The sequence below is a fragment of the Callithrix jacchus genome, chromosome 10 (genome assembly GCF_049354715.1).
Source record: "Callithrix jacchus isolate 240 chromosome 10, calJac240_pri, whole genome shotgun sequence".
NCBI classification, from domain to species: domain Eukaryota; kingdom Metazoa; phylum Chordata; class Mammalia; order Primates; family Cebidae; genus Callithrix; species Callithrix jacchus.
In genome coordinates this window covers 76,341,987-76,355,525 of record NC_133511.1, presented here as the reverse complement: position 1 = coordinate 76,355,525, position 13,539 = coordinate 76,341,987, and the positions used below count along the sequence as shown (strand labels likewise).

The window sequence follows — 13,539 nt, the reverse complement described above, 5'->3', positions numbered from 1 at the left end:
GTGCATCTGACTAGTGAGTCAGAGGCTCCCCCTCTGGCACTCTGGTCCAGATACAGCACTTCTCCCAAAGCCTCAGCAATACACAGAAAAGAGGATCTTTGCCAGTCAAGCACCAGGAATTACAAGCGCAGAGGTGAATAATCAGGATAGTGTCCCGGATTGGCACACAGATCTAAACAAACACATAAGCCCATAAGCCGGCCAACAGAGCCTGCGGACTGAGCTGTTACCCCCTCCCCCTGCTCAGAGAGGGAGGGAGCTGAAACCGGGAAGACAGATGGTGCTGCTGGGCAGGTCCCTATCCTCCCCGACAAACCCCAGAGGGCTGAAGCACTAACTCTAGTGGCTTAGGCAGCCAGTTCTTCAGTCTGAGGTGAACCCCGAATGATCCAGCCCTGTGGAGGAAAGACACAACCCACCATTAAAGGGGTAGGACTAGGTGTCATGTTTTAACAAAAAACAGGAGGAAGCCTACATAGCAATGGGATGATGTTCTTGATCACCTAGCAGCATCTCCAGGTCAGTGGAACATGCAGGCCTAACCTCCCAGTGCAAACAAAAAAGACACAGGAAGCTTACCTAGTAACCTGAAAGAGTTTCTAGAAACCCAGTAGCACCTTGACAGACAGACAAGCAACCTCATCAAACAGCTCCCTGAGATCACAGCCAGGTAAACCCACAAAGACAGGGAAAAAACAGCACAAAAAAGATGAAACCATCAAAGACCAGAACACCGCTTCTCCTTCGAGGGATCACAACTCCTCAGCAACACAGGAACACAACATGACCGAGAAAGAATGTGATGAATTTACAGAAACAGGCTTCAGAAGGTGGATAATAACTTTTCTGAACTAAAGGAACATATTCTAACTCAATGCAAAGAACCAAAAACTTTGAAAAAAGGTTAGATGAAATGCTAACTAGAATAACCAGCTTAGAGAGGAACATAAACGACTTGATGGAGTTGAAAAACACAGCACAAGAACTATGTGAAGAAAACACAAGTTTTAATAGCCAAATTGATCAAGCAGAAGAAAGGATATCAGAGATTGAAGATCAACTCAATGAAAAAATAGAAGGCAAGACAGAAAAAGAGTGAAAAGAAATGAACAAAGCCTTCAACAAATATGGGATTATATGAAAAGACCTAATCTATGCTTAATCTTTGTAACTGAATATGAGGGGGAGAATGAACCCAAGCTGGAGAAAACACTCCAGGATATTATACAGGAGAAATTCCCAAGCCTAGCAAGGCAGTCCAACATTCAAATTCAAGAAATACAGAGAACTCCACAAAGATATTCCTCAAGAAGAGCAACCCAAAGGCACATAATTGTCATATTCACCAGGGTTGAAATGAAGGAAAAAATGCTAAGGGCAGCCAGAGAGAAAGGTTAGGTCATCCACAGAGGGAAGCCAATCAGACTCACAGCAGATGTCTCAGCAGAAACCCTGCAAGCCAGAAGACAGTGGGGGCCAATATTCAATATCCTTAAAAAAAAAGAACTTTCAACCCAGAATCTCATATCCAGCCAATCTAAGCTTCATAAGTGAAGGAGAAACCAAATCCTTTACAGACAAGCAATTACTGAGAGATTTTGTCACCACCAGACCTGCCCTACAAGAGCTCCTGAAAGTAACACTAAGCACAGAAAGGAACAAGTACCAGCCACTGCAAAAGCACACCAAATGGCAAAGACTAAAAATGCAATGAAGAAAATGAGTCAGCTAATGGGCAAGAAAACCAGCCAGTAACAAAATGGCAGGATCAGATTCACACATAACAATATTAACATTGAATGTAAATGGCCTAAACACTCCAATCAAAAGACACAGACTGGCAAACTGGATAAAAAGTCAAGACCCATCAGTGTGCTGTATTCAGGAAACCCATCCCACATACAAAGACACACATAGACTCAAAATAAAGGGATGAAAGAAGATTTGCCAAGCAAATGGAGACTTAAAAAAAAAAAAAAGCAGGGATTGCAATCCTAGTCTCATAAAACGGACTTCAACAAAAATCAAAAGAGACAAGGAAGGGCATTACATAATGGTAAAAGGATCAATCTAATAAGAAGAGCTAACTATCCTAAATATGCATCCAACACAGGAGCACCCAGATGTATAAAGCAAGTTCTTTATACATTTTAGGTCATATAAAGAACTTATATGACCTAAATGAGATTTAGACTCCCACAAAATAATACTGGGAGACTTCAACACTCTACTGTCAATACCAGACAGATCAATGAGACAGAAAATTAAGAAGAACATCTAGGACTTGAATGCAGAGCTAGACCAAGCAGACCTAATAGATATATACAGAATGTTCCACCCCAAATCCACGGAACACACATTTTTCTCAGCACCACATCGCACTTACTCTAAAATTGACCACATAATTGGAAGCAAATCACTCTTCAGCAAATGCAAAAGAACAGAAATCATAACAAAAAGTCTATCAGACCACAGCACAATCAGGTTAGAACTCAGGATTAAGAAACACTGAAATCTGCACAACCATTTGGAAACTGAACAACTTGCTTCTGAGTGTTGACTGGATAAACAATGAAATGAAGGCAGAAATAAAGGTCTTATTCAAAACCAATCAGAATGAAGACACAACTTACCAGAATCTCTGGGACACCTTTAAAGTAATGTCAAGAGGGAAATTTATAGCAGTAAATGCCCACATGAGAAACAAGGAAAGATCTAAAATTGACACCCTATCATCAAAATTGAAAGAGCTAGAGGAGGGAGATAAAAACTCAAAAGCTAGCAGAAGACAAGAAATAACTAAGATCAGAGCTGAACTCAAGGAGACAGAGACACAAAAAAACCTTCAAAAAAATCAATAAATCCGGGAGCTGGTTTTTTGAAAAGATCAACAAAATAAACTGCTAGCCAGACTAATAAAAAAGAAAAGAGAGAAGAATCAAATAGATGCAATAAAAAAGGTAAAAGGGATATCACCACTGATCCCACAGAAATACAAACTACCATCAGAGATTACTACAAACAGCCCTATGCACATAAACCAGTAAACCAGGAAGAAATGAATAAATTCCTGGACACTTGTACTCTACCAAGACTAAACCAGGAGAAAGTCAAAACCCTGATTAAACCAATAACAAGAGCTGAAGTTGCGGCAGCAATAAATAGCCTACCAACCAAAAAAAAAGTCCAGGTCCAAATGGGTTCACAGCCAGATTCTACCAGATGTACAAAGAGGAGCTGGTTCCATTTTTTCTGAAACTATATCAAACAATACAAAAAGAGGGAATCCTCCCTAACTCATTTTATGAGACCAACATCGTCCTGATACCAAAACCAGGCAGAGACTCAACTAAAAAAGAAAACTTCAGGCCAATATCCGTGATGAACATTGATGCGAAAATCTTCAATAAAAAACTGGCAAACCGAATGCAACAGCACATCAAAAAGCTTATTCATCACGATCAAGTAGGGTTCATCCCAGGGAAGCAAGGCTGGTTCAACATACACAAGTCCATAAACATAATCCATCACATAAACGGAACCAAAGACAAAAACCACATGATTATCTCAATAGATGCAGAGAAGGCCTTTGACAAAATTCAGCAGCCCTTCATGCTAAAAACTCTCAATAAACTAGGTATTGATTGAACATATCATAAAACGATAAAAGCTATTTATGACAAACCTATAACCAATATTGTACTGAACAGGCAAAAGCTGGAAGAATTCCCTTTGAAATCAGGCAGTAGACAAGGATGCCCTCTCTCACCACTCCTATTCAATATAGTATGGGAAGTTCTAGCCAGAGCAATCAGGCAAGAAAAAAAAATAAAGGATATTCAATTACGAAAGGAGGAAGTCAAACGGTCTCTATTTGCAGATGATATGATTGTGTATTTAGAAGACCCCATTGTCTCAGCCCAAAATCTTCTCAAACTGATAAGCAACTTCAGCAGAGTCTCAGGATACAAAATCAATGTGCAGAAATCACAAGCATTCCTTATATACCAATAACAGACAAACAGCCAAATCAAGAGCAAACTCCCATTCACAATTGCTACAAAGAGAATAAAATACCTAGGAATACAACTAAGAAAGGATGTAAAGGACCTCTTCAAAGAGAACTACAAACCACTGCTCAATGAAATAAGAGAGGACACAAACAGATGGAAAAACATTCCATGCTCATGGTTAGGAAGAATCAATATTGTGAAAATGGCCATACTGCCCAGAGTAATTTATAGATTCAACACCATCCCCATCAAGCTACCCATGACCTTCACAGAACTGAAAAAAAAAACACTTTAAACTTCATATGGAATCACAAGAGAGCCTGCATAGCCAAGACAATCCTAATCAAAAAGAACAAAGCCAGAGGCATCACACTGCTGGACTTCAAAGTATACTACAAGGCTACAGTAATCAAAACAGCATGGTATTGGTACCAAAACAGAGACATAGACCAGTGGAACAGAACAGAGGCCTCAGAAGCAACACCACACATCTACAAGCATCTGATCTCTGACAAACCTGACAAAAACAAGCAATGGGGGAAAGGACTCTGTTTAATAAATGGTGTTGGGAAAACTGGCTAGCAATGTGCAGAAAGCAGAAACTGGACCCCTTCCTGTCACCTTACACTAAAATTACCTCCAGATGGATTAAAGATTTAAACATAAACCCTAACACCATAAAAACACTAGAAGAAAACCTAGGCAAAACAATCCAGGACATAGGCATAGGCAAGGACTTCATGACTAAAACATCAAAAGCAATGGCAACAAAAGCCAAGATAGACAAATGGGATCTAATTAAAATTCAGAGCTTCTGCACAGCAAAAGAAACCATCATTAGAGTGAACCGGCAACCAACAGAATGGGAAAAAATTTTTGCAATCTACCCATCTGACAAAGGGCTGATATCCAGAATCTACAAAGAACTAAAACAGATTTACAAGAAAAAACCAAACAACCCCATTCAAAAGTGGGCAAAAGGATATGAACAGACACTTTTCAAAAGAAGACATATATGAGGCCAACAAACATGAAAAAATGCTCATCCTCACTGGTCATTAGAGAAATGCAAATCAAAACCACATTGAGATACCATGTCACCCAAGTTAGAATAGTGATCATTAAAAAAAAAACCTGGAGACAACAGATGCTGGAGAGGATGTGGAGAAATAGGAACACTCTTACACAATTGGTGGGAGTATAAATTAGTTCAACCATTGTGGAAGACAGTGTGGTGATTTCTCAAGGATCTGGAAATAGAAATTCCATTTGACCCAGCAATCCCATTACTGGGTACATACCCAAAGAACTATAAATCATTCTATAAAGACACATGCACATGTATGTTCATTGCTGCCCTGTGTACAACAGCAAAGACCTGGAACCAACCCAGATGCCCATCAATGATAGACTGGACAAAGAAAATGTGGCACATATACACCGTGGAATACCCAACTGCCATAAAAAACAAGTTTGTGTCCTTTGTAAGGACTTGGATGAATCTGGAAACCATCATTCTCAGCAAACTGACACAAAAACAGAAAATCAAACACCGCATGTTCTCATAGGCGGTGTTGAACAATGAGAACACGTGGACTCAGGGAGAGGAGCATCACACACTGGGGGCAGTTGGGGTGGGGGCTAGGGGAGGGACAGCGAGGGGTGAGGAGGGATAACATGGGGAGAAATGCCCCATATAGTATACACCTATGCAACAACCCTGCATAACCCGCACATGTACCCCAGAGCCTAAAGTCAAATTTTTTAAAAAAATTGTAAAGAAAAAAAAAGAATCTTAAGCCTTTAACTCTGCTGCATCATCATCCAACAAGGGAAGCCCCTAATGCAACCTCTCCCCAACCAGTGATATCACCCAGGGAAGTGTCGGCAGACCTAAGATACATCAGAACATGGGTCTCAGTGCTAGTGCCACCTCAGAATTACCATATGTAATTCTGATACATGTCTCGGTCCTATTGTCTAAGTTTTTATTCAGTCTAGATACTGTTCCCATCTATTTAAGAAATACTGAGCTCCTGCTCTGTGCCAGGGACTATCTAGGGCCCAGGGACATAATTCTGAACAAGCCTCTGTCCTCACAGAGCTTATATTCTAGAGGGAAAGACAGAAAAACACATAACTAAGTATTAGCAGGAATAAATGTTATGGAGAAAAACAGATTAAGGGGACAGAGAATAATAGCAAGTGTGTGGCTATTTTAGAATGGGTGATCAGGGAAGGCCTCTTCGAGGAGCCGTAGAGGTCTGAAAAGGGTGAGGAAGCAGCCATGGAAACGCAGGAGGCTGCTGCCTTTTCTCTCCCCATGCCTGAGTGTCAGAGGCCCCGTCTGCTGTGTTGTCACAGATCCCCAGTGCTTGGAAGGTGCCTGGCACACAGCAGGCAGCCTTCCCAGGAGGGACACAGGTGGCACCATCACACTGCATACCTGATGCGAGAGGCCGCTCTGCAGCACGCTGTTCCTGGCGATCTCACACAGGTCGCACGTGCTAAGCTTCCACACTTGAGCTGCAATGGCATATTCTTCCATAAGTGCTTCCTAGACCCTCCCCCAAAGCATGTGGATTAGACAGGAGAATATCCAAATCAACCCTTCACATATGTCCAAAGATAACATCAGACATTGCAGGTTTAACTTTTCCTCACTAAATGGCACCTGGATCACCAAATGTCACACCTTCAATGCCTAAGATCTTCTGTGAAATCATGGGTTATCAAAGATCTAAATCACATCTCCAAATTTATTTATTGGCCAGCACTGAGAGCTCATGTTGAAGCCCTGTACCAGTCGTCAGGGATGCCTGTCTCTGCTCTCCTGTGACAAGCCCTCTAGTCATGCCACTTTAAGCACTTGCTCTCTAGCTTTTCTTTTTAACACACTATTTTCTTAAGTTTGCCATATATATATATGAATGTGATATATATATGAATGTGAGATATATATATGTAAAATACTAAAAGCAGAGACAGAACATCAAAAAAAAAAAAAAAGAAGTGATCATAGGATAGGTGGTAAAATGGTGTACTCCCAGAAGGATCTGGGTTTGAGCTGTGGTTTTGCTTCCCTTCTGGGATGTGAAGTGTCTATTCATGAGCCCTCTATGACCTCTTCCCCACCCCACTGCTGCTGTAGCCTAGAGCAATGGTTCTCAAAATACAGGTCAAGGACTGCTGAAGGTCCTAAAACCTTTCAAAAGGTCTTCTCTTTTCCAATTATGTATTTTCATGAAGCAAGGTTTTCTATTTTTATGTATTTTGACTAAAAACAAATCGAATGCAGAAGTGGCTAGGAGAGTCCTACTGACTTCCATTAAGACATTAAAGAGGCTTAAAAATGCAAAACAAAGGCAGGGAGTACTGTTACTTTTCAGAAAAAAAAATATTATGTAACATTTAATTGGTTTCTTGATACAGTTTTTAAATAAGATAATAAATATTTTTAAATTTCCTATTCATTTCTAACATGTTAAATATCAGTAGATATAACCCACATAAACAACAGGTCTTTGAGAACTTCAATTTTTTTTTTTTTTGAGATGGAGTTTTTTGCTCTTGTTAACCAGGCTGGAGTGCAATGGCGCAATCTCGGCTCACCGCAACCTCCGCCTTCTGGGTTCAGGCAATTCTCCTGCCTCAGCCTCCTGAGTAGCTGGGATTACAGGCACACACCACCATGCCCAGCTAATTTTTTGTATTTTTAGTAGAGACGGGGTTTCACCATGTTGACCAGGATGGTCTCCACCTCTTGACCTCGTGATCCAACCGCCTCGGCCTCTCTAAGTGCTGGGATTACAAGCGTGAGCCACCGGAGAACTTCAATTCTTAAGAGTATAAAGAGGTCCAGAGACCAAGAAGTTGGAGAATCTGTCCTAAAAGACTGGTGCTTCTGTTTGTGGTAAACAAATGGCTGGTCTCGTCAACACCATTGAAACATGCTGGGTACACTTGTAGCTGGTCCCCATGCATGACACCACCTTTCCCTGCCTCTTTTCTTTTCCCAGAGACCCAATGTGTAGAAATTGTAATAGCATTGATTTAAAAGGTATGTTTAAATATTTTGAATATATGCAGACACTACACTAGACCCTTTGATTCATTATCTTCATGAATCCTCACAAGGTAGGGGTAGACACAATTTAATCTCCATTTTACAGATGAAGAGGAACTTAATCCAGAGAGCTAATAACTTTACCAAGGTCACAGAGCTCATAAATGTCAAAGAAAGGGAAAATAGAGGAAGGCAAAGATACTGATACTAAATTGTGCCTTCGAGGGTTCAAGAACCCCAAAAAGAGGGTTCCTGAAGGCACAATTTTCTCCCACCAGTGACTTCCCTTCTGTCTTCACTGGGCCACCAGCCCCACCCCAAAAGCAGAACTGAGCCATGGGCTCAGGTCCCTGAAACGGAAGGACAGGCTAGGACTGATTCCTACTGAGGCACTACCATGCTCACCCCAAAGTCCTCACCTTCGTGTAGTGGAACTGCATGGGGTCATCGGTGGAAAGAGAAACGTGCAGTCCCTTGTGCAGGAATTCCCTCAGAGGGTTCTTGGAATATTCGAGAAACAAACTGTTGTTGCTAAGAGGAGACATGGCAATGGGGATCTGAGCAAGGTAGTAGAGATACTGCAATACTGGACTCTGCAAAAGAACCACCAAACTCATGTGACAGGTGCCAGAGAGAGGAGAAGGGAAAAGGGAAGGGAGAAAAGGAGGGAAGAAGCATTCACCAGTGGAAACCAGGGGTCTGAACAGTGTCTGCCCAAGTCCTCAACCTGAGTTCCTGGAAGCCAGAACACCCAGACACATATTCCCCTTCCCCACTGTTCATCTCATTTCTACATTGCATGCCAGGCACCTCCCTGGTGCTTCTACCCATTGTTGGAAGCACCCACTCTTGCTCCAAACTGGAGACAAGGCTCAGGTCAGGAAGGGCAGCCCACCCCAGCCTTCACCTTCAGCTCCTTTCCCCGAGGCATGGACCCAGTCTAGAAAATGCCCCACTTTAGTTGTTTTGTTGCTTTGACTGCAAACAGCCACGTTGAGGCTGAACACTCCAGTTCATCCTGGGAGATGAGCCCTGAAGGGACCTAAAGGGTGGACTTGCCCAGGATAGAGTGGTTTTCTACTGTAGCACCCACCCCACCAAAAAACGTGACCCATGGTTACACCTTGCCGGGAGGAGGGAAAGGGAGCATTTTGATTAAACATCGTGCCAGTGAAAAGTGATCTAAAATATGAAGAAGACTACATGCACAGAGCTCAAAGGTACACCACTGAAAAGGTGGATGGACTCTGTTCAACTAGTGTTAACTTGTTGAGTCAATTACAAAGTGGCAGACCCTTCATCCAGCAACAGCCTTTGGAAGGAAGAGCATAGACATTATGTTGCAGCATCAAAAAATGCTTATCATACAACAGGGACAAAGCAGCCAAATTCTGTGTTCATTATGATAATAAACACATTAAAATATGCTCTGGATAAAATACAGAAATTGGATATACTAAAAAGCTAATAATGGCTATTTCTACTAACGTAATAGCAATAGGGCTGGCTTTTTTTCATTTCTTCAGTTTTTGGAAAATTGAAATTGTGATGAGTTTGATTATATTACTTTCATAATTTAAAATGAAACCAAGACAACGACAGACATCCCATCCCAGAAGAGGCCCCAGCTTTCTGGCCTCACTGGCCAAGCCTCCCAGGAGCTCAGAGCAGGGCAGTTGCTGCAGAGCAGGCTCCCGAGAGTGGCCTGGTTACCTTCTTGAGGAGCAGCCCATGGGAAATGTTGTCAGCAGTGAGGAAGGCAGACACCAGGTGGGTGATGGAGCCAGCCTCCCCACAGTGCGGCCGGAACAGGAACGTGCTCAGGCCACGCTCCCTGTAAGAGAAGAGAGCCCCGGATCAGGAAGGACCCCCTGGTTGGCTCTGCTTGGGGCCTGCAGCCTCAGTTCAGGGCCAGCTCCAGGGAGAATAACCACCCATGGTGAGCTGTGATGACCCAGTGCACCCTGGAAACTACCCCTTCTAAAATGCAGAGGCCCAGGTCCCAGAGCCTGTTAGAACCAAGAAGCATCATCTCTAGGGGTAGAGAGTGGGCCTCAAAGTAGAAAGAGAACCTGCTGTGCCCTCCAGCCACTCTCCTGTATTCCTCTCCCAGCCTTGTGTCCTGCATTCATAGAACTCCAGAGCAGGGAAGGCCATGAGAAACCAGAGTCTGACTTCTCTGTTATAAAAATGGGCAAACCAAGGCCGAGAGAGTGAAGTCTATGTTCCGTGGAGGTCTTTGGCAAAGCCAGAATCAGAGCTCCCATCCACAAAAGCTCAGTCCAGGACTGCCTCCATCTCACCAGGCCATTTTTTTCAATCAGGGCCCCATTCTAAACCTCCACACCCACCAACTAGCACCAGTTTAGGCTGAGCTAATGAGGCCCCAGGGCCCAGGAGGGGCAGGTGGGATGCGAGACTTGTAGGGAAGGGAATGACTCACTGTCCTATTGCCCTGGGCAGCCAACTCCTGGCTCTTGTCTGTGTGCATATTGGTGGGAATCTCTGCCTGTAAGACCTTTGCCTGTAAAGGCATGTATGGATTTAGTCTTTTTGTTCCCTGTTATTTATCCAGTGCCCAGGGCAGTGCCTATCACATAGCAGATACAGTAATTTGTTGAATGAAAATATGCACATGTGGACATTGTTGTGTGGTGGTAAGTGAATGTGCACATGTGGACATTGTTGGTGCGGTGGTAAGTGAACATGTGGACATTGTTGGTGCGGTAAGTGAATGCGCATGTGTGATGGCATGTCCTATGCTTCTGTTATCTCAGGGAGGTACAGGTACACATGGAATATGCACTGGTAAGTGTGTGTACATATAAATATGTGGACACGTGGGCTGTGGCTGCATTGCATACTGTACATGGTATATATCTGTACTGGCCTGTGTGTTATGGTGGGCATGTCTGTATGTATGTGATCATGTGGAGACATGCCTCATATAGCATGCTGGAAAGTATTGTGGATTTTGAGGTATGTGAGCACATGGACATGTGTTGGTTCACGTGCACATGGACACAAGGGCCACATGCATATGTGTGTGCATGTGTGCATATACTAACACATGAACCCAAGCGTGTGCAAGGGCAGGCTGAACGCACCTGCGGAGGTTGTTGAGCACCATGATGTTGGCATACATGTAGTACAGGTAGTAGCTGTAAGGCGGGTTCTGCTCACTGGTCCAGACGTCTGGGCTGGGGCTCTTTTCAGAAAACATGTGGTCACTATGCTTGGACTCATCATCCACGCTGTCAAACCCTGTCACCTGGGCAGGAGGAAAGGTCCTAAGCACCAAGCCAAGGCAGGACCAGGATCAGACTTGGCTCAGCCTCCTGGGGCTCACAGCTGCCAGAGGCCAGGGGGTCTGGGGCCCTCAGGTTCACACCTCAGCTGGGGATCCCATAGCCTGACTGAGGCCACATTCTCCTCAGGGATGAGGAGTGGGTACAACACCAAAGTCTGCCCCTTTGGGCTTCCAAAGGTACTCTGGAGGGGAGACAGGAGAGTACCAAGCCCCTGTGTGGAGGTGGCGGCAGCAGGGGAGACTGCCAGGACAGGTGAAGTGTGAGGCAGCCATGCCCACCGCCCGTCCCTCGGCTGTGCCAAGGCCATCCTGCAGGAAGCAGCAGCCACTGCCATCAGCAGCAGCAACAAGCTGTGAAGGGAAAGAGTCCTACTACACATCACGGGTCAGGCCCTGCTCAAAGCACTTTATGCACATCAGTTAATTCATAACTCAGAGCAACCAGGAGGGACGGGTTGGCTGTGGAGCCCCATTTCACAGTTGAGCAAACCAGGGCCAAAGCAATTAAGGAAGTTGCTCAAGAAACCAGACTCAGCCAGGTGCAGTGGTTCAGGCCTGTAATCCCAGCACTTTGGAAGTCAGAGGTGGGTGGATGACAAGGTCAGAAGTTCGAGGCCAGCCTGACCAACATGGTGAAACCCCATCTCTCAAAATAAAAATACAAAAATTAACCAGGCATGGTGGTGTGTGCCTGTAGTCCCAGTTACTCGGCAGGCTGAGGCAGGAGAATCGCTTGATCTCTGGAGGCAGAGGTTGCAGTGAGCTGAGATCGCACCACTGCACTCCAGACTGGGTGACAGAGCAAGACTCCATCTCAAAAAAAAGAAACCAGGCTCTGAGCACTGAATTTGCACTCTTTGGGGCTGTAGGTGGAGGATACCCTAGGGCATGCCCAGGTGTGGCCAGGAGAATCCAGCCAGATGCCTCACAGACAGAGAAGAGGGTCCTTGCTGGGCTGAGCCGTGGCTCCTGGGAGGCAGCTAGCTCTGCTCTCCAGTCCCCACTGGGAGCTACCCTCTGAGATGGGCTCGAGTAGCCTCAGGAAACTTCCACCCTTCCACTGCAGTTCTACCTCTGCTGGGACCCCTCCAGAGTCACCAGAGCCTTCTGACTGATCCCAGAGGTCATCCTCAACCAAGAACACATGCATGGAGGGCATGGGCTCTCAGTGCATAGGGGAGGCTTGGTACCAGGCCTCTCTCCATCTGTCCAGCCATGGCAGTGCTTTGCAAAGGGGCTTCTGAATATCAGATGGGAGAAAGAGACTGTCCCCCTTAATCCACAAATGGCCCAAACTGGGGGGATACCAGCCCAGGCCCCAGCGAGGTCTGCCAGCCTCTCTTGTTCCTACAGGGGCAGCTGGGGCCCAGAGGAGCAAGGTAGCATGAGGGTCTTCCCAGAATCTTCCCTGTCACGGAGCTCTGTGTGTCAAAGGAAATGACAGAGTCCCTGCTATGACCCTAAGCACACGGGTTCGGGGGACCAGGGTAGACCTTGAGCTCTGCTCTGGGCTCACTAGCCCCATACTTCACCTGAACTTTCTGTGGCCTTTAGTGGGGATAATTTCAGCCTCTCTCCAGAGCTCTATTCAACTGAAGCAGGGCCTCACCACTGCATCTCCCACAGCCTCGGGTGCAAAATACGTTGTCTCCTCCTACTCCTCCTCCTCACACCTACTCTTCCTCCATTGCTGGCAGCAACCTTCGAACAGTGCATCATCCATGCTCCGGCAAAGCTAGGCACCTGTGAGGCATCCTAGACTCCCCTCTCATGCCACCTTCAGTCTCTGTCCAGGTCCTGCCAAGTCTACACCCACCCTTTCTCGCCAAGCCCTGCACTCTGTGCAGAGTCCCTGTGCTGCCACAGCTCAGAGCCACAAGCTGCTAGCTGCTGTGTGCCCCCTGTTCTTACTTGGGAGGCAACACAGAATAGGGGTTCAGGGCACATCTCTGGAGTCAGCCTGCTTGGATACAAATCCAGTTCTGCCACTTTTTAGCTTTATGATCTGTTTTAATTTCCTTGTGTGTCCATTAGAGCTAGCAGCTTCACAGGGCTTTGGCGAGGATTAAATGAGATAGTCCAGGGAAAGCACTGAACACCGTGTTTAACACACGCCAAGCACATAATAATTCTGCTTATTGTTAAAAACA

At 45.0% G+C, this 13,539-nt stretch overlaps 1 protein-coding gene across 13 annotated transcripts in view; it reads right to left on the bottom strand.

The window, feature by feature from the left end:
• The window catches only part of AMPD3 (adenosine monophosphate deaminase 3), a 60,474-nt gene that overhangs the window by 2,455 nt on the left and 44,480 nt on the right, over nucleotides 1-13,539 (bottom strand). For 11 of the 13 annotated variants that reach the window (XM_035265752.3, XM_009007656.6, XM_078340485.1 and 8 more), the window contains 4 exons: nucleotides 11,187-11,350; nucleotides 9,793-9,913; nucleotides 8,499-8,672; nucleotides 6,460-6,570 (listed from right to left, as the gene is read on the bottom strand). In XM_035265752.3, coding sequence (XP_035121643.1) covers nucleotides 6,460-6,570; nucleotides 8,499-8,672; nucleotides 9,793-9,913; nucleotides 11,187-11,350 — 570 coding nt within the window. The remainder of the gene's footprint in view (nucleotides 1-6,459; nucleotides 6,571-8,498; nucleotides 8,673-9,792; nucleotides 9,914-11,186; nucleotides 11,351-13,539) is intronic. The other 2 variants (XM_054242063.2, XM_078340482.1) reach the window with 1 other exon arrangement.